The sequence below is a fragment of the Tripterygium wilfordii genome, chromosome 14 (assembly GCF_013401445.1).
Source record: "Tripterygium wilfordii isolate XIE 37 chromosome 14, ASM1340144v1, whole genome shotgun sequence".
Classification (NCBI taxonomy): domain Eukaryota; kingdom Viridiplantae; phylum Streptophyta; class Magnoliopsida; order Celastrales; family Celastraceae; genus Tripterygium; species Tripterygium wilfordii.
Window position 1 is genome coordinate 117,466 of NC_052245.1, and position 19,018 is coordinate 136,483.

At 37.5% G+C, this 19,018-nt stretch overlaps 3 protein-coding genes and 1 pseudogene across 4 annotated transcripts; 1 reads left to right on the forward strand and 3 right to left on the reverse strand.

The window, feature by feature from the left end:
* The first annotated feature begins 31 nt into the window (after positions 1–31).
* Positions 32–2,487, forward strand: LOC120015086 (protein RKD5). Its single transcript, XM_038867309.1, has 5 exons — positions 32–37; positions 135–223; positions 331–410; positions 1,614–1,831; positions 2,088–2,487. Exons 1-5 carry the CDS (start codon positions 32–34, stop codon positions 2,328–2,330), a joined length of 636 nt encoding a protein of 211 aa, XP_038723237.1. The 3' UTR covers positions 2,331–2,487.
* A 407-nt stretch (positions 2,488–2,894) lies between these two features.
* Positions 2,895–11,611, reverse strand: LOC120015632 (annotated as a pseudogene).
* A 529-nt stretch (positions 11,612–12,140) lies between these two features.
* Positions 12,141–13,034, reverse strand: LOC120015087. The gene has a single exon (XM_038867310.1). It carries the CDS (start codon positions 13,032–13,034, stop codon positions 12,141–12,143), a length of 894 nt encoding a protein of 297 aa, XP_038723238.1.
* A 942-nt stretch (positions 13,035–13,976) lies between these two features.
* On the reverse strand, positions 13,977–18,871 carry LOC120015074 (ubiquitin domain-containing protein DSK2b-like). Of its 2 annotated transcripts, XM_038867286.1 has the most exons (9): positions 18,825–18,871; positions 18,418–18,685; positions 16,987–17,763; positions 16,255–16,466; positions 16,069–16,182; positions 15,642–15,700; positions 14,971–15,008; positions 14,449–14,538; positions 13,977–14,371 (listed from the first exon to the last, which is right to left on the reverse strand). In XM_038867286.1, the coding sequence occupies exons 2-9, from the start codon at positions 18,653–18,655 to the stop codon at positions 14,223–14,225; spliced, it is 1,677 nt and encodes a 558-aa protein (XP_038723214.1). In that variant the 5' UTR covers positions 18,656–18,685; positions 18,825–18,871; the 3' UTR covers positions 13,977–14,222. The 2 variants fall into 2 exon arrangements, with proteins under 2 accessions (XP_038723214.1, XP_038723216.1); XM_038867288.1 differs by lacking the exons at positions 14,971–15,008; positions 18,825–18,871 and having other exon boundaries at positions 14,229–14,371; positions 18,418–18,818.
* Positions 18,872–19,018: the final 147 nt, after the last annotated feature.

Sequence of the window (19,018 nt, forward strand, 5' to 3'; positions counted from 1 at the left end):
CAAACAAAGCTAGTTCTCGAATAACCACAAAATGCAAGCAAGAGAAGAGAGAATGAATGAATGAATGAATAATCTCCTCTTCTCTTCTCTTCTCCTCTTCTCTTCTGTTGTGATTTTGGTTTTGGCTGTAGCAGAGAAGAGAGAGATCCTTCATCCTTGTGAAGGGAAGGGAAGGGAAGGGACTCATTTACAATCTCCTAACGTCTCTGTCAGAGCAGAGCAGGTACCTCTTTCCATTCTGATTTTTTGTTTTCTTTAATGATTTCGACATCAAATTCCATTTTCAAAGCTTAGGGTTCACAAATGTTTCCGGGTTTCAACTTCTCGCAGAGTTAATCAGGAGCTTCAATTTGGGCTGATCCTCCTCCTCTTGCTTCCATCCACATTCCTTCAATACTCTCAATTCCAAGGTCAATCATTTTTATTCCCTCAATTTTTATTTGCTTATACTTATTGTTTCTTTGATCGTATGTTAAGATTGGTAATTTTGCAAAACGGTTGTGGGATTCCAATGGCGAGGAGTTTTCTGGTTTTGACAAATATATGATTTTGCCATGCAGAAGCGGTTTCTGTTGGATCACTATCTCTCTGTCTAATTCTTCCTCCAGAATCTTTTAATTTCAAAGCCCCTTTGTTATTTTTTCCTTCTTGTTCCTGTGCTTCCAGCTATATATATATATATATATATATATATTTTTTTTTTAATGATTGATAGATTTTGAGAAATAGGATATTTCATCATATTGACACGCATAAGCAGGTATCTCATTCAATAGTAGAGGGGGAAGTATTTTATTTGATTGATATTAATATCTATTGAAGTGCTTTTAAAAGTGTATTTGTTTTCTATTTTATTTTCTGTTCTCGATAGTTCTTATTTGCTATTGTTGTGTTGTTTCTCTTAGGATTGGTAGCTTTTGCAAACTTAATTGTTTGGGAGGTTTTTGAACATGGGTACTTTTCATGCTCCTGAATGCCTGTTTTTGTGTTCCATATTATCCTTTTGCTTGAAGTTCTTACCCTGACCCAGGCCATGCCATCTAGTGAATAATAAAAAAAAATGAGTACAAAGTTTCTGGACTTTCTAGATCGGTTTTCCAAACATTTGAAATAGTTTGCCACAATCATGACTAGTCTCTTCTTTTTTTCTTAGGTTGCTATTCAGAAATTCAAAGCTGGAGACAATCTATAGACTGCCAATGATCTTCAAATGATTTTCCAGTTTAGCTTTTGAACTGAAGATAAAGAATTAAAGATCCAATATCATTAGCATTCAAAGAAATGCATGAACTGAATAGAGATGGCTTCCATAAATCTAGAAGAAGTCAACCAGTGTTCGGTCTGGATCTTAACTGTCCACCTTGTTCAGTTGCTTCATTTGAACTATCGGAAAACAAAAAAACAGTACAAAGTCCACCAGGTATTTTTCAATGCTTTCTATGTCCACCAGGTAATTACAAAATAATTTTTTTTTGAGAAGATAAGGATAGCTAGTAATGGCTAGAAGAGGGTTGTGAGGGTGTATTCATTTCTGTGCAGGTGTATATGTTTGTTTTTCTTGAGATTTTACTGTGTTCATGGAGTCGATGCTTACAGCTTGAAAAAAATTACAGGTGCTATAGCAAAGAAAAGAAAAAGAGCGGCCACCAAAGACATAGCTGGAATTTCTCTAGAAGATATTGTTAAATACTTTGATCTTCCGATTGTGGAGGCCTCGAGGAACTTGAGAATTGGCCTCACAGTTTTGAAAAGGAAGTGCAGAGAACTTGGAATTCCTCGTTGGCCGCATAGGAAAATAAAATCCCTTGACAGCCTCATACACAATCTTCAGGTCCAGATGGTCAATTCTTTCCATTTCTCTTTGTTTAATGTCACAATAGCAATGATTTTGATAGAGATGAAGCAAATAAACTTAAAGCAACCACATGTCTGCATGGAATATCAAATCACCGAATCTAATGCACGTCCTTGAAACATTGTTATCTAATCACCATGTACTTTGAAATGAATCATTTTCATGATTGCAAGCTTATATTGTTTGAATAGTTACCGTAGACATTTGCAAATGAACATGATTGTTCATGTAGGAAGAAGCAGTGCGGCAAGAGCAGGAGAGTGAGGATGCAGCCAGGGCAGTGGCCAAGAGGAAAAAGATGTTGGAAAGAGAGAAGGAGAATATAGAAAGGAAACCATTTATGGAGATACAAAGCGAGACCAAGAAATTCAGGCAAGACGTTTTCAAGAGAAGGCATAGAGCTCGATCCCTTCAAAGCCAAGGGAACTTAGGATCGCATGTTGGTCATTGTCAATATGCTAACTATGCAAACTAGAACTTGTCCATTTGGATATGATAGAAAACCCAACTTAGTGGTTATGTACAGTTTTGCTTTCACAGCTCTTTCCATGTCATGTGATGCTTATTGAATGTGTATTGGGTTTTTGTTTTTGTTCTTATATATGCAGCCAGCTGGCAAGTTATTTCTGCTTCATATTGTCCAAGTTTCATTTCCCCTTTCTTCATTCCCTACTTCCTTTTGTACCCACTTCCAGTTTGGTTTTCTTGGTTGAGTTGTTTCTCCTTATTCAGAAAGCAAACCATTTGTATCCATTTTATATTCATAAGCAGCCATCACTCTCATGATTGAGAACTGTTGATGGTGTTGTTTTATCGACTCTTTTTCTGGGTAGACTTTCCCATTTACAAAGCCTGGTAAGCCTTTTTGGCATGCTTAACGGCAGGTTGGTTCACAAGTAATTATTTCAGAACATATGTTGGAATGCTTTTCACAATTTGATCATTCACGCCATGGAATTTCAACCAAAAACAAGAAAGCAAATAAATCCTCTCAGTCTCTCCTTCAAGGAAAGGAAGTAATCAATTCTGACGAAGCATAGAGTAGAATTAAAATCATTTGATCATTTGTGAGATTCTGTGACTAACGACCTTACATAAAACTACAGCATTCTGTTCTGTAACCTTTCGCCCATTTCAGGCAAATACAACTTATGCAAATTCATTTTTACAAGAAGGAATAATAACAATGAATCAGAAGCAAAAAAACCAAGCTCTCAGAGCATCAGATATATTATCAAACCCTCGGATAGACTAATGAACAATTTCAAGCTACAAAACAAAAGACTACAAAAATTAATATGAAGGAATAATAAATATGCAGCAAGCGGAGGAGGATTTCATTATCATAGAAGACGTTTTGGCGAGAGCATTTAGAAGCTAAATTCAATGCCATGACGGCCTGTGCAAACGAGGCCGATTACAGAATATTCGTCCATTGGCCCTCATAACAGCTGCCACACCAATACTCATACTTGCCCACACCATTGAAAAAAACAAGTGCCGAAGATCATTTGGAGCTACACAGAGGATGAACATAAAGCACCGTGTCATACATCATTAAGATGGAGAACACAAATATAACTTTTGACAGGAGATGCTGGCTGGCATCAGACCGACTGTTAACAATCATGTCATCACATTGTCGGTTTTCAACCTTCCAGCTACAAGATCTAAGAGACCTAGACCTTCTTCAGGTGCTTTACTAGATGGACGAGAATTTGAAGCTTATGTGTGCATTTTGTTTAAATTCTAGTTCAGCATTAGGTGAGAGAAATGGCAATGGCAGCAGAGAAAATGACGTAATGATAGATATATCTCCGATTTTCTCTTCATGATGTAAATGAAATATTGAAAACAAAACGCAGTTTCACCAATTGACGATCTCCCAGCAACTGACAACCGAATGAGGAAGGGAGCGCTGCTGATATTTCAAAAGTTATCTATCTACAAGACAATTCTATAATTACTTCAACAACAGTACAAATTACCAAACAGAGATTATCATTAGGAAAAGTAGCAATCTCTTAGCTATATCCATCCATATATGGTTCCTTCCATCCTCTTCACGTCAACCATGGCGAAAAAAATAATAATTCCAGTGTCATTAAATAGGCAAAGAGCACTCACCTTTTCTTAGTGACATTGTTGCGAAAAGAAATCCAACCATAACCAGGGACAAAGCCAGTGGAAAGGACTGCATAAGAAGATAAGGTCATAGATAAAATCTTCTATTTGAGTTCAAATAATCCATCTATATAAATTTAGCTAACGTATATATGACACATTAACAATTAAGTTAATAAATGCAAAAAAAAAGAAGAAGAACATGATTAAAATATTTGGCGTTTGGAAAGAAAATCGAGAAACTTAATGGGTTACATTAGGAATAGAACCTCAACACAAAGCATTATGTCACACAGTTATGACAATTTACAAGTAATAAAAGCACAGATATAAGCTCGTCATTCTCTTGCCCGTTATCACAGGCACCATTGTGCAATAGAAGTGCTACAAACTTACAAACTTGAATAAAAACAACCAAGAATGACAAAACCATCCACCTTTTTATTAGCTGAAGATAAAGGATTTCATAACTTTTTTCACCTCATGCTTAGTAATGTTCCTTTCTAAACACCAAAGATATTTCAAAGAAATGTTTGGGGAAGAACAATAAATTACCAAGAATCCTGAAGAAATGTCAATAAATATGTAGATCAGCAGCATAACGCATTCAATCAATATGTTGCTCCCAAACTATGGCTATATCATACTATACAAAGAATTATGGCATAAAAAAAATGCATCAGAAGTAATTAGATGAATCTTGATGTGTTGAAACTGCATTAGAGAAAAGACTGCAACTTCTACTCACCGCTACAGCCTCAAGGCCCCCTGTTTGTGTTGCAGGGGTCAGGTCTCGGCTTACTGAAGCAATGTAGTGTCCATGCAAAAGATCAATTGCATCCTTCATATGTGTATCAGAGGGAACAGAATTAAGGATTTTATGGAACAGGCAAGCATCTTTCTATGAGAAAAGGATGAATTCATAATTGTCTGTAGTTTAAATGAAGAAATATAGCTTGCCAACCTGTTTTGTTCCATCGCGGAAGTTATTCAAATAATAGCGCGCAAGGGCATTCCAGCCATCTCTAAGGATCCCTTGGGCAGTCCGCTGGCCACATCTGCAACACAACCAGAAAAACACATTTACATGGCAGCAAATAAGATGCTTTGGTCCAAGATCAGGTTTATTTTGTCAGTCCACAGTTAACTTTAGTATCTCACAAAGAATTAGAAATAGCTAGAAGTCATCCATCATTTGACTTTGTAGTAATTTGAGTGTTTAGTTTGAGTATAGAACAATGAATACATAAATTCCTCCACCCCCCCCCCCCCCCCCCCCCGGTGTCCAGATCCATGGAGAAGTACCTTACAAAATCTCCTTTCAAAGCAGGAGTCCCAGAATATTGAATGCTTATCTCATCGCCATGATTAGCCCACACTGAATAGACAAAAATAGAAGAAGCGAAAGATTAGATTTTTGCATCAGAGAAAAACAATGTTGATAGTACTGGTAAGTGTTAAGTGAAGGTAAAACGTGTGAGGCCCTATTTAATGATTGGAAATAACATGTGAAGCGTCATAAACATCTTCCAGAAACATGGTAAGAAGTAAACTCCAATCAACTCACATATTTTAAAGCTTTCATCGAAATTTGGATGAGAACTAATAGTTTCTTCAGCACCAAAAACACCGATCCTTCTCAGTTGGGTTTCTAACATTATCTGACCTATCATGCTCTGGACCATAGCATAGTACCAAGTTAAATAGCAAAAACACAAAATTATAAGAAGATAGTGACGACAAGACACCTCGCTCTGCTCTCTGTTTTAGTCCACACCTACAGACAAACTCCTTTTGTAATCAAGTTTGAAAGCCAGAAAGGAAGACTACAAGTAAAAACCATTGGGAACATAAAGATTAAAAGACTTGGAAGTCCAAAGAGAATTATGCAAATTAAACTTGAAGTTATATGAGCTCTCTGTTGTGATACTGAAACAAAGCAACCGGGAGCTCTCCGTCTCTTGAAGTTAACCTACCTGGGTAACATTTGTACGGTCTAGACAATCAATACAATTGGTCCTCACTACGCCAAGTTGCTCTTTCATTTTCTCGCCTTTTTCATTCAACAGAAAGTACCTATCAATAATTAACCGGAAAAAAATGTAGCAACATAAAAGTCAGTGGCCAAATTATGAAGCCAAAAACTAACCCTCAAAACCAGAATATTGTAAAAACCATGTACATCCCAGTGCACAGATGAAGCAAAAATATTTCGATGTCATATTGTTGAATCTAATAGGGGATACTATTCGTATTTGATAGAATACATACCAATTCTTTTTGAGGACATCCACAATTTGCTCGTAAAGGATGGACAGGCGCTCAAAGTGAATGTGCCCACAGACTTGATGAAAGTCAAAATGCAGATATCTATAGATGGTTTAGTGTGTCATCATATGAAAGACTATGATTTCCTTGAAAAGAAAATAAAGATTGTATGAAAGGAGCTTCTACCTTACATCGTCACTTAAAATATGCTGCATGGCATTTGCATATTTTTCACTCAAGCGTCTTCCATGCTGTTAGGAGATGGAACAAGAATGAGAGTCTTAAATGTTATTCCAACTTTATAGTCATAAAAGTTCAGATTCAACAGGGACACATGTTTGGTTCCAGGAGATATGTGAATACAAGTAAGCAATTCAACTGCCAAATCATTTTGCATGAATATCATAAAGAGCAGAAGAAAACCAGAAATGATTACACTTTTAACCTACGCAAATCAGATTTACGCACCTTGTTGACTAGATCAACTGCCAACACACTCCCATATTTTTTTCTCATATCCAGAAAATGCCGCTCAGCCACTTGAGGCTGCATTGCATACAGAACAATGGCAGTCAACATAATAACAGAAAGCACCAACTACATTACTAAAGACTAAAGAGTATCATAACATGAGCAAACTATACTCACTGCTTCCTCATGTCTCACAATCTCAAACTCAGGCTTATATGTCAAGTCAACAATTTGCTCCCAGAGAAACGGAATGGATCTCCGGACCTGAGAATGCAAATAAAGTAGACTAAACATTAGGCATCTCCGATGTAAAGTCACGTGTGAGTGTAATGCGAAACTTTTGAACCGTTCAAAACAACTTTGAATCTCCAATGAAAAAAGTACAATAAAAAACTTTATAACAAACACCAATTCACGATGATATCCAAATTTTCCAATGTATACTACAAGATTTTGGGTCATCAAATCACTTGACTGAATATGATCAAAGACATGTATGGAGGAGCTGTAGCTAATGAGATCATTAGATCTAATGTAGAAGTAGCACCAATTGAAGATAAGTTGCGAGAAATCCATTTAAGATGGTATGAGCATGTTCAAATAGAGATAGTGGTGCAGCGGTAAAAAGAATCGAGAGAATTTGTATAGGAGAGAGTATGAAGCGAAGAGGAAGATCTAAAAAGATATGGCTTGAAGTAGTAAGAAATGATATGGATTCAATAGGAGTTGATGAAAGTATGATCCTAGATAGAAGTGATTGGGGGAAACGAATACACGTAGTAGATTCTTGTTGATTTTCTCATAGAATTATATAGCCGAGCCCAAACTTTTGGGATAAAGGCTCAGATGATGATGCAATCACTTGTCTGAATTCTAGAGTTAATCTTTCTGTTGTTTGAGATTCTTTGTTAATCTTCAGTCTCTATATAAATAAAGAAAGAAGCAAAAAATCAGGTATGTCAAACGGTACCTGAACAAATGATGCTGTAAACCCCTTCATCTGAAAAATTTGTTCAGTTTCCACAAAATTGGCAACATACCCATCAGGATCAGCTCCTCTTCTCCACATCCTAGTGCCTTCCAAGACAAACGAATAATCGGACTAAATAAAAATGTCAAAAGAGGCCAGAAAGAGGTCAGCTTAAAAAGTAAAAAATCTATTGCGAGATTCTTATACGACAAGGTAGTGTAACACAATAGTTGTCATAACAATCTCAAAAGCATCAAGACAGTTACCACCCAATAATGTGTAATCTTATATAGAAAAATGCATGTAATTGTTTAAAGAAAGGTAATTCATTTTTATATGAACAAAACAAGAGGCCATCCGTCACCAAAGATATAGAAAGGTGGTACATCCTTTATTTACCATTTCTGCGTGTGCACCTCCTAGCTATAAGAGTGACATCAACGATATCTTTTCCAATCGCTGCTTGAAAGTTCTGAAAGCCTAATCATGAATTAAGGATAAACTCAGGTAAAAAGAGTGAAAGTAAAAAAAATAGGCTATGCAACATCTCAACCTTAAAAACACATTCTCCTGCTGAAAAATTAAAATTTGAAACTCAACAAGCAAAAAAGGATACTCCCCTGGATGACGGGAAGCATGTATGGATCAAGCTGTGCACATGGGACCACTCAGTGAGTCATAATTCATAATAAGAAAAGAAATAATAGAAATGACAATAAATACAGTTAATACAAGAAGCCGACCTTGTTATCAATAAGTACTTCCAACATATGTTCCAGAGAAATCTAGGCTCTGCCTGTGGCAAAAATTGGGTGACATGAGTAAAATCCCAAGGAATTCAAATTTGGAGGAAAAGATTGATAAATTGCAAGCATCATTCATATAAAGATTTTGAAACCACAGCCAACATATTGGCAAATGCAAACCATTTTCCCTGGGGAAGCCTGAACAACTAACTAGCAATGGTTTTAGCTGCTGGTACTTAAAAATATGAGGGAGGGAACTCTATTTACTTAATATATCTCCACTGACCTGTCTCCACAGAGGAAGCAATTTACATTCATCACCCAAATCATGCAATCTCTGAGCACTGTAACATAAAAATTATGTACAGTCAATATTTTAACAACTTTTAAAAGATAAAGAGGCACAAATGTTGTATACTAGTATCCACATGATGCCTAAGTGCTTCTTCATCAAATCCATTCCAGTAAAGTCAGAAATTTGTATTTCAATTTACTAATTCTTACGAAGTAAACCTCCAGTAAATGATTTGTTGACCTTCCTTGTATGTGACAATTCACATCATCTTAAGTATTGTGGTTTTGGACATTCAAATTGGTGATCAACGAGTCAAATGTGTGAACATCTCAATTCAAAGTTTCAATATTTTAGGAGGAGCGGCAACAAGTGGGATTAATTCAAAACATGATAAGTGCTTATATCCCATACCTTACAAGTTACATCTTAAGTACTTAACCTGCATGCTCAGTATTCACAAAGGAAAATTCAGCCTGCCACTTGAAAATCATATCTAATTAACAAAGCAATCAAGGAACCGGGCTAACTGTCCTCCAAGAGCTACCATGGAAATATAAAAGGCTAGTGCTTGATTAGTAACATTTAAATTGGAAAAATGCAAGTAATGGGGGATACAGTTCACCTCAGTGTTAAGTTGGTGTCATATGAGAAATAAAGACCAGAAGTCCTCTCCAAAACATTAAGCAGAGCAGAGAATTCGTTTTCCACCTTTTTCTGCCACTTTTGTTTAACATTTAACAAGCTAAAATCAATTATGACCCATATAAGATGAAATGATGCAGAGGCAACAGACTTACCTGCTCTATGGAGGAATTTTTAAGCGAATGATCACAAGGCAAAATCTTCAACGATTTAACTTTAAAGATAGGTTGACCCAAGTAAGATCCAGCACATTCACGGTCTGTTATAACTACTAAATGTGAACCTAAAGACATGATATACGAATTAGTGTGCCGTACAATTGGAAACACGGAAATCCAATTGGGACAAGAATGACATAATTCTCATTACAAAGTTTAGAATGCCAATACAGAATCTACATAAATTTGTGAATCAACATGGACAAGCAAGAATTTTAAGATCTTGAATTAGCATGGCGCTGGCCAAGATAAATTCCTGGGTTATGGGTAAGTGGATGGATTGTTTTCAATTGTGTGTGCGAGAATTCAATGACGTATAGGGTTCTTTTGAACAAGTACAGTGGAAAGGGTGAAAAACATTTCCTTTAGAAGCAGAAATGCCTACAACACTTTGGAAGCTTCATAGGAAGAATGTTAACCATTTTGACAATTTTGAAACAAGGTAGAATTTTAAGGTAAAAAATTGGATTATCGACTTATCCTACCTTGCAAATAGGTTAGGAGTCTTTGGAACTTTTTCTTAAAGTACTATGGAAAAGTCTTAGCAGGTAGAGGCACCAGAGGAGTTGAGTGCTTGGGCATTAAACCATACAGGAAAGAAGCGAATTCAATACCAGTGGAAATTTGTAGGATATATGAAGGGACATACATAAGAGAGGTTTTGATGAAAGCAATCTTTGACGAATACTTGGTAAAAAAAATCGTTGTTACTGGCATACTGGAAAGTTTTGATGTTGGCCTGCTTTATATTATTTGATACAAATGTGCTATTGTCCCCTTTTGTGCCTTTGAGCAAAAAAAAAATGGGTATCATCAGAAAGAAAGGAAAACTTGGCATAAGCTGCTATTATCTTCAATGATGACAATTTGCATCTCCTTTTACACATTCCTATGTCTATGCTAAGACGTTTACTTACTTCAATGGACCCATGCAACACTGCATATATACATGCAAATTTCTGCAAAGATATGCACTATTTGTATCACTTACTATGAAAAATTTACCATTTGCAATTTCCCTAAGTGGCAATTATCTATGTGATTTAACTTCCAAGCCCATTGATCACTTATTATGGAAACTTACAATTTATCTCTCTATTCAAAGTTGCTATCTAGTGTCATTAAATGTCAGTTCGCATCTTAAATTATTTATGTTTTGAAATTATAAGTAATCCAAATAAAAATCCATAAAAAAAATATGTCCATTCATTTTCTTACTTGCCACAAGCTTTAGCAACCCAACCACTCCAAAAATCGCCCGAATTTTAGGAACCCGAACGGAGCTGCATTCTGGAACTTCATCTGAATAACGTAAAAAACAGGGACGTCAACTTAGACAAACATTCTCAAAACAAAAATCGTAAATAAAAAATCATAGAAAAATATCAGTAGCGGCATACCAGTGAGACTCATTGATCCATCGGCCCGACTGACTACCAATGAAGAAGCACTGGAGCCATCAGTGGGCTCAATAACATACTGATCCGGAAACTCCCATAGACGCAAACGTGTATACAACTTCTGCCCCGACTCCGCCCTCTCCATCATTATTCAAACCACCAATTTACCGCAAAAAAAAAAAAAAATCGCGAGCGAAATAGAACCTGTAATTTCCAGATCCAAAACTTTTCGACCCAAGAATTGAATCCAATTCAACTACAACATAGTTAAAGCAACACAAAACTAGCCATGAGAAGAATGAATGCAGGAAAACTAGTTGCGAGAGGAATCAAGAGAGATCCAATAGGAGGTGGAGCTAAGCTTTCGCTCTGCGGTTGAGTGAAGCAAGGAAAGGAGAAGATCTAAGGCGGTGTTTGGAGTTTGAAAGAAAAGGCTAATCGGAATTTTAACCGGTACTGGAAATTGGGTACTTTTCCGTTGTGGAGTCGATCGTTGTTTTGAAGGAGAATCACTTTTGGGCGGAAATTTTAACGGCTGAATGCCGGGAGAAAGAACGGAATTTTGTACACGTGGAGAAATCACAGTGGTGATGTGATTCATTCACCCGCTAGGACAGAGTCAATTAGTTTTATGTTTTGGATCGTCGGATGCAATTACTTGTGGTTATATATATATAATAATGGTCTATTTAGTACAGATTGTTGGGCTTATGGGCTTACTTTTGTTGGGGCCACACTTTTTTCTAGTTAAGCCCATTACCTTATTATGATATGACATATGCAATTGCACAAATTAGCTTATTGGCAGGCTTACTCTTGTGTTGGGTCAGGATGCTAATGCTTTGTAGTCAAGCGGTCAAGCTCAAGCCCATTACCTTATTATCATTTTCATTTTCATTTTCAAATTACACCACTTAACCATTATCTGTATTTGTAATAAAAGTAAGGCAAAAACTCTCAAGTACATAACAGGGGAGGGGGCTGCTCTGTTCTACTTCTTCCTGTCATATATATATATATATATATATATATATGTATGTACATATTTACATACAATAATTTGTTTAATAATGTTCCACATATACCAACAATGATGTATAAATTAAGATGACAAGGTAATTATAATATATATTAGAAGTTAAATAGGAGGATTACAATATATCAGAAGTAGAATTATTGGGCTGATCATCAGGATCTTCTACTTGTTCTTCATTCTCCAGGGGAGGAGGCATATTCAAATCAAAAGGTAATGCTCCATCATCATCTCTCCTTGGAGGAGGAGGGGGATTATTCAAATTGATATCCAAACTACCCCTGCTGCTTGAACTATAATAACTAGTTGGCCCTGATGTCCCACTCATTCGAGCAACTGTCTGGTTAGCCAACTCCAACAGCGTCGGACCCAATTTCTTCACCTGCGCTGGCACTGGTGGAGGATAAGCCCCACGCCATTGGCGATCAGGGTGCTTCCTCAAATGCCCGAAATAGGCTTTGTTGCTCGAAAATTCTCTCCCACATACAACACACTTAATCGGCGGTTGTTCAGTACCACTGCTACTATGATCACCGCTCAGTAACTTATGAGGCATTGATGACGATGATTCTCCATCACCACCACTAGAGGACTCCTTACTGGGCCGCCCTCTTTTTCTTCTGGAAGAACCAGCAACACTAGTAGCAGCCGGAGGAGTCAAAGAAGGAAGAAGATGAGTATTGATCTGACTAATATCAGAAACACCAGCAGAAGAAGTAATTAAAGGGGGTGTTGGTGATAATGGGGGTGTTTGAGAGGGTTGGATTTCAGTAGTATTAGTGGGTGTTTGAGTAGTCTCATTTGCATGGGTAGGATCTGGAGAGGATATTGATGATCCAATTCCAATAATTGGATTGTTAATAACATCATCCTCATCCTCATGATCATGTCCTTGTCCTTGTTGTTGATCAATGGAAGAATCTTTATCTTTGGTAGGACTGCTCATGGTGATCCAAGAGAATGTTGGATTGGATTGGAATGGAATGGAGTCATAGACAGAAGGCTGTATCATAATTCAGGCTAAAACCTATTTGTTGCTCTTAATATGTTAAGGTACGCGACTCTTCACGCCTCATAACTATAAATTCCTTGCATGAGGACAGGACATTCTTGTCTGGTTTCTGCTCTCGAAATTACCAATTAGTCCCCCGACGGAGCTGTAGCCTGTATGCATATTCCTTAGTTGGCTCTTGGATTATTTTCCTTTTTTCCACAATTTTTATTTAAGAGTTTCCCATTTTTGGTACTTCCTCAATCTCATCTTCTGCTCCATTGTCCTTTTGGCAGAAATTCAGTTCACCAAACACGGTCTAGTAATTGAATTACAATCCCTCTTTAATTTTCCTTCCTTTCCATAAAAACGGAACAGTCTAATTTACAATTTTTAAATTCTAATTAACGAGGGGAAATGAGTTTTTCCAAACCAATACTGTATATATCAAAATTGAAACAGTAACATAATCAAAACTACTTAGGGAAGTGGTGTTAGTTAGTTAACATGAAACATCATTTTTTAATTAAATAAAATTTTGATTTTAACTTGATCAAAAGTTATTAGTTTAGCTATACCACACGCCTGTTGGCCTTTAGTTGGATTGACAGTCAAAATTAATAATATTATTTACCCAAATTATAAACTTTGAAGGCCTTACATTATTTAATCCAATCAAGAAATCTAGCATTCCTAACAAAAGCAGCTATCATTTTGATGCATGGTGGCTCCATCATTGACATGCCTCTGCTTCTGTCCTAGCAAACCCAGATACAGAGCCATAGTCCATGACCATCAAATGGTCACCTACGTCTTATTTCTCATCTCAAGTTGCCAACCCAACCAACTTGGCCTCTCCCGAATCCCAAATAGAGGCTTATAGACTACAGTGACCGCCCTACACAGCTGAAATATACATACTTGCATAAATTCAGTCTTATTTGAGAAAAAAGAAAAAAGAAAAAAAAGGAAAACAAGGATTCTAATTAATAGTAACCGGTAGTACTCCAAAATTCAGCAAATAATGTATATGAGAAAACTAAACTTTCGAGTATGTACAAGAAACTAACATAGTGCGACCTTCCAATAATCAAATAATATAGCAAGAGGTTCGCAGCCCTTTCTATCATTATGGGAACTCAATAAACTGGCCCCGATTCAATCTCACGTCCAGGTTCTTCACATAAAGAAAGCTGACCAACCACAAAACTACTGACCAGAGTTGCTCAAGAGTCGCTCAACAGCAGCATGAACATTCCCTGCAGTTGCAATTAATGCCCTTATGTTCTCCTGTGTGTCAAAGAAACCCATTTCTTGAAGCTGTGCCAATTGGGTGGCATATAATTCTTCAGGCGGCGCTGAAAAGAAGTAACAGAGTTGGCGTATAATAAGCAAATTAACAGGCAACAGAAAATCAAAGGGAACGAATGTCAACCATTTGATCTTGTTGGTACAGCAAGACTGCCAGCCCCAAGTCCACCAAACATGTTCATCAACATCTCCAAACCTGCATTGGTAACTGGTCCTGCAATCATCATAAAAATCGCCAATTAGAGAATTGGACAAACAAAAATATTAGAGGTATAACAACATTAATGCCTTCCTTTCATTTTCCTCTGCATACAATACCAAATAGAAGTTTGTTCTCTATTGATGATGACACTTTCACCTCTATCATAATCGAGTTTTGATCTTTACACACTAATGGGTGTAAAAATGGTTACAAGACCCCCCCCCCCCCAACTCATGTTCATAAAAGTCCTGCAAACACCTTACTACAATGAAATAAATTAATGACTCGTGATTTAAAATGCGAAAGGTAAATTATAGCGTATTGAGATGTTTAAATGAAACCATCAAGTCCCCTACAATTTGAACAGTTCACAGCTCAAGATATAGACAATAAACCATGGATCCTGCAAAATTGGTAGCAAGGGAATTGGATTCTACTCAATACCTGTGCCGCCTCCGGTCTGAGTTGCCAGACCTGGTTCTCTGCAAGACATGCACCATTTATTTATTAATTAAAAGTAGAGCCAACAAATAGCTAACATCAGCTAATAAGACCAGCCACAGACTAGCTGACCAGCAACTTGGCTTTATAGCATAAATAATTCTAGAGCTGGCATAAACCCAAACCAAAGCAGAAGATATTTCTAACTCATAAGTTCAAATTGAATATGTTTTATTTGTTTGACCAATTACGCATATAAGTTTCTATAACAGTATAATACAGAGAATGATGGAAAGAAAATAATGAAAATAACTGGAAAAATAAAAATAAAAATTGCCAAACAAGGATGAATGAGGACAACTTTTTTCCCATATTGGCTCTGACATGTGGAGTTTTATCTACCGCAGTTGTACATTAAAATGCCCAAAGCAGAATTGTGAATTTTTCAGGACAAACAATTAATGCAACATTACTACATTAGCATATTCATCAATAACTCCGTTTCTTAAAACAAGTCAATGTCAAAAGTAATCAGGCTAAAAAGAATGTCACATGACAGTGGAGAGAGCTTCCATTATAAGAAACTTTACTAAATAAATAAAAGCGTGTTTCACTATCTGGAGTCAACAAGAACGACTTGTAGTGTAGCCCAAAGGAAAACCAAGAAAACTTACTGGGTTGACTGTTGCCGACCAAGCAGAGTGAGGACAGATTGCTGCATGGTTAACAATTGCTGCACGAGAGAAATCAAAGCAGTTATTTAGATCAATACTTAAAGATATGATATCCATAAGCAATACTACTGAAGTATCCTTCATGAATACAAAACCTTGTACTGCTACTATGGATCTTAATTATTATCTGAAAAGTCAATAATTATTAATTTGCTATGTCAACCATAATAATAATCATCATCATTTAGAATGATTCAATCATAGCATGGGCTGCTAAAACAAGTAAACAATTTCATATCGTTGAAATGCAAGGAGGCACAAATGCTTGTGAGAGCAGATAACTAGAAAGGCTGCATGTGGGTGGGCGCACGCATATGAGTGCAGAGAAAGAGATTATGAACAACTACCGAACTCTTTGTTTACATACCTGCATAGTCTCAGGAGAAGTCATCTGACGAAGAAGTTCGGGGTTTTGGAAAATTTCTCTCAGTTGAGGATTGGAATCAAGCATACTGCGGAGTTGAGGATTTAGACCAAGAATCTGAGAATTCCAAGCGTTAGAGAACAAGAAACTTTACGCCCAAGACTGAACAAGTAGCAGGATGGATTTTACCTGGTTCATATACTGGGGGTTGGAAAAGACGCTCTGCATCATTTGTGAAATAGCTGGATTTTGCATCAACTGAGTTATTAAAGAAGGATCTGGCATAGCACCCAACATGCCTCCAACCTCTGGAAGACCAAGTCCACCTAGCCCAGCGGGTGCTGGTTGCCTTGCATCTCCGCTACTACTTGACCTTATGGGGTTAGTTTGAGCACCTCCCGCTGTTAATTTGTATAGTCATCGGCAATGCATTAAAAAACTCTGAAATACACCTCCTAGTCTTATCTTTGAAGAAAATGGAACTGAAGACAATCTGAAGGAATTTTTCCCTGGATATACGGGGAGGAAATGGAAACCTATATACATTTACCAAATGCAGATCCCATCATTGGAAACAAGGTTGCTAAAACTTCTTTTTTCTTTGATGTACCTTACAAGTTCCACATTGTCTCATAAAAGTTAGTAACCTTAATAAGAACAATCCCTCAAAAAAAAAAAAAAAACTTATGTAATGACAAACATATGCAGAAAGCCAAGGAACGCGCTTTTCCTCTTAAATTAGCATTGCACCAATGGTCAATAAATAAAGTATGAGGAACTTTGCAAAAGAGACGAGGCGAAAGAGAGACGAGGAAACAAAAGAAACAGATTTTTACAAGCTCCTTCAAAACTAACATATCCTAAGATGCAATTCAAATACCGAAGCATAATAAAGGGACACGAGATTAAGAAAAAACGTACTGCCAGCAGAAGTCCATGGGTTTGGAAGGGGGTTAGTATTTGGTGCAGGAGAACCAGCAGTAGTTTCAGAGCCTGTAGTTGATGGGTTTGTTGATCCATCTCTGGGTTGGCTCCCACCTTGTGTTCCCAAAAAAGCAGTGAATGGGTTTGAACCGTCACTTCCAGTATTCCCACCCATTGTCGTTGCATTCAGAAATGGCTCTTGAACAGTTTCATACATGCGCCTAAGCATGTTGAATCCCTCGGGAGTAGCCTCAATGTTGCTCATTGCCCTGTCAGTATTGCGCATCACCTCGCGCATCAGCTCAGGGTTTCTTGCAGCTTCCAGTGTCTGACGAAGCGTGCTGGGATCATTTAGAACATGTGCCAGTTCCGGGTTACGATCAATTAATTCACGCATTTGAGGATTGTTCATTATCATATTTCGCATAATATCTGGGTTATTCATAAGGTTTTGAACAACAGGCATGTTCATTATTTCTCTCATGATGTTGGGGTTCCGAGTCAGCTGTTGCTGCACTTGTTCAAGCTCTGGAAGTCCAGCTCCAAATAAACCACCATTACCACTTAAACCACCCACGCCAAGTCCAGGAAATAGTGAAGCTCCAAAACCAGACTCTCCAAGTTCCCCACCTCCAATGGCACCTGCTTCTCTTGCATTACCTAGAGCATTATTTGAATCTCCAGCAATGGTTGCCACAGCGGCAGGAGAAGGATTGGTAGATGTGGCTTGAGCAAAACCTCGAACCAAGTGGACGGTGTGATCTGCCTCCAAACCTAAAAAATCCAAGAGGGACTTAATGATTCAGCGGAGAAACATATTTTCAGTTTTCCTAACAACTAGTGTACAAAATAAACACATGGAACCACACAAAACTATCAATCAAGAGCCACATAGAAACAAACAGACTAACCATAAATGTAAACTGCAGAAAGATCCCAGAAAAAGCAGAGAAGTAATGAAAGACCGACGCATTGTGCGCTTCCACTGGGAAAACAAGATGCCTAAGCACAAGTATATATAGAACTTCCTTCATAGCCACCATATAACGAAAAGCTTAGAACACATGCCATAAAAAGGCAACAGACAAATGCAGGTGTAGCCATACAGCATTGCAACAGTATAATACAACATCCTTTGTAAATTCACAAAGCTTTGGCTTAAAGAAGTAACCTAAATTAGTGCCTCATCTCTGCCAACTAAATTACAGAGATCCACACCGACAACATAGTTACATCTAAAAGTCTCAAATAAAAGTGACAAAATAACTAAAGATCCCTTCTTTGTCATTTCATATCCAACGTCGGCATGAGACAGATGCGACAGCTCTCTACAACTGAAAAGTTAACAAATCAACAGCAGATCCAAAAAAAAAGAAAAAAAGAAAAAGAGAGCCAATAAAGTCCTTAAAGATGGATTGGAGAGATTACCATAGCTCTTTAGGGTTTGATCGTCCTTCAAGATCCGGCCCTTGTAAATTAGGCGCTGCTGATCGGCCGCGATATCGCACTTCCCAGCCAGTACGTCTTTGAACGATTCGACGGTTGATTCGAGATCAATCTGAAGAGAGAATTTCGAGCCGTTCGAGCTCCTAATGTTAATTGTAACCCCATCTCCGCCGCTCAATTCACTGACCCCCTCTCCCTCGCTGACACCGCCACCTCCCATCGAGTTCCTCCGTCCCCGAAGACCAAAGGCCTTAGATTAAAAATGTGAACAAACAAAAATTAAAATGAAAAAAAAATGCAATAAAAATATCAAAATCTGAGGCGGAATCGGAGATGACTTAGCCCAGACAGGTAGGGAAGGTATAGTGTGAGTAGTTGGCGTCGACAACCTTTTGGAGGAGAAACCTCTCTTATATGGGAAGATGGGAGTTTGCTCCACACGCGCTTCTTGTGCTCTGTTCAAAAGCATTTATAAGGGCTTCTCTGTGGGACTTCCGTTGGGCCTGGTTTAGGGCCTTGGATAGCCTTAAGGCCCTCAACTTAAATAGAATTTCTTTTTGTTTATTTTTTTTTTCTAGTTTAA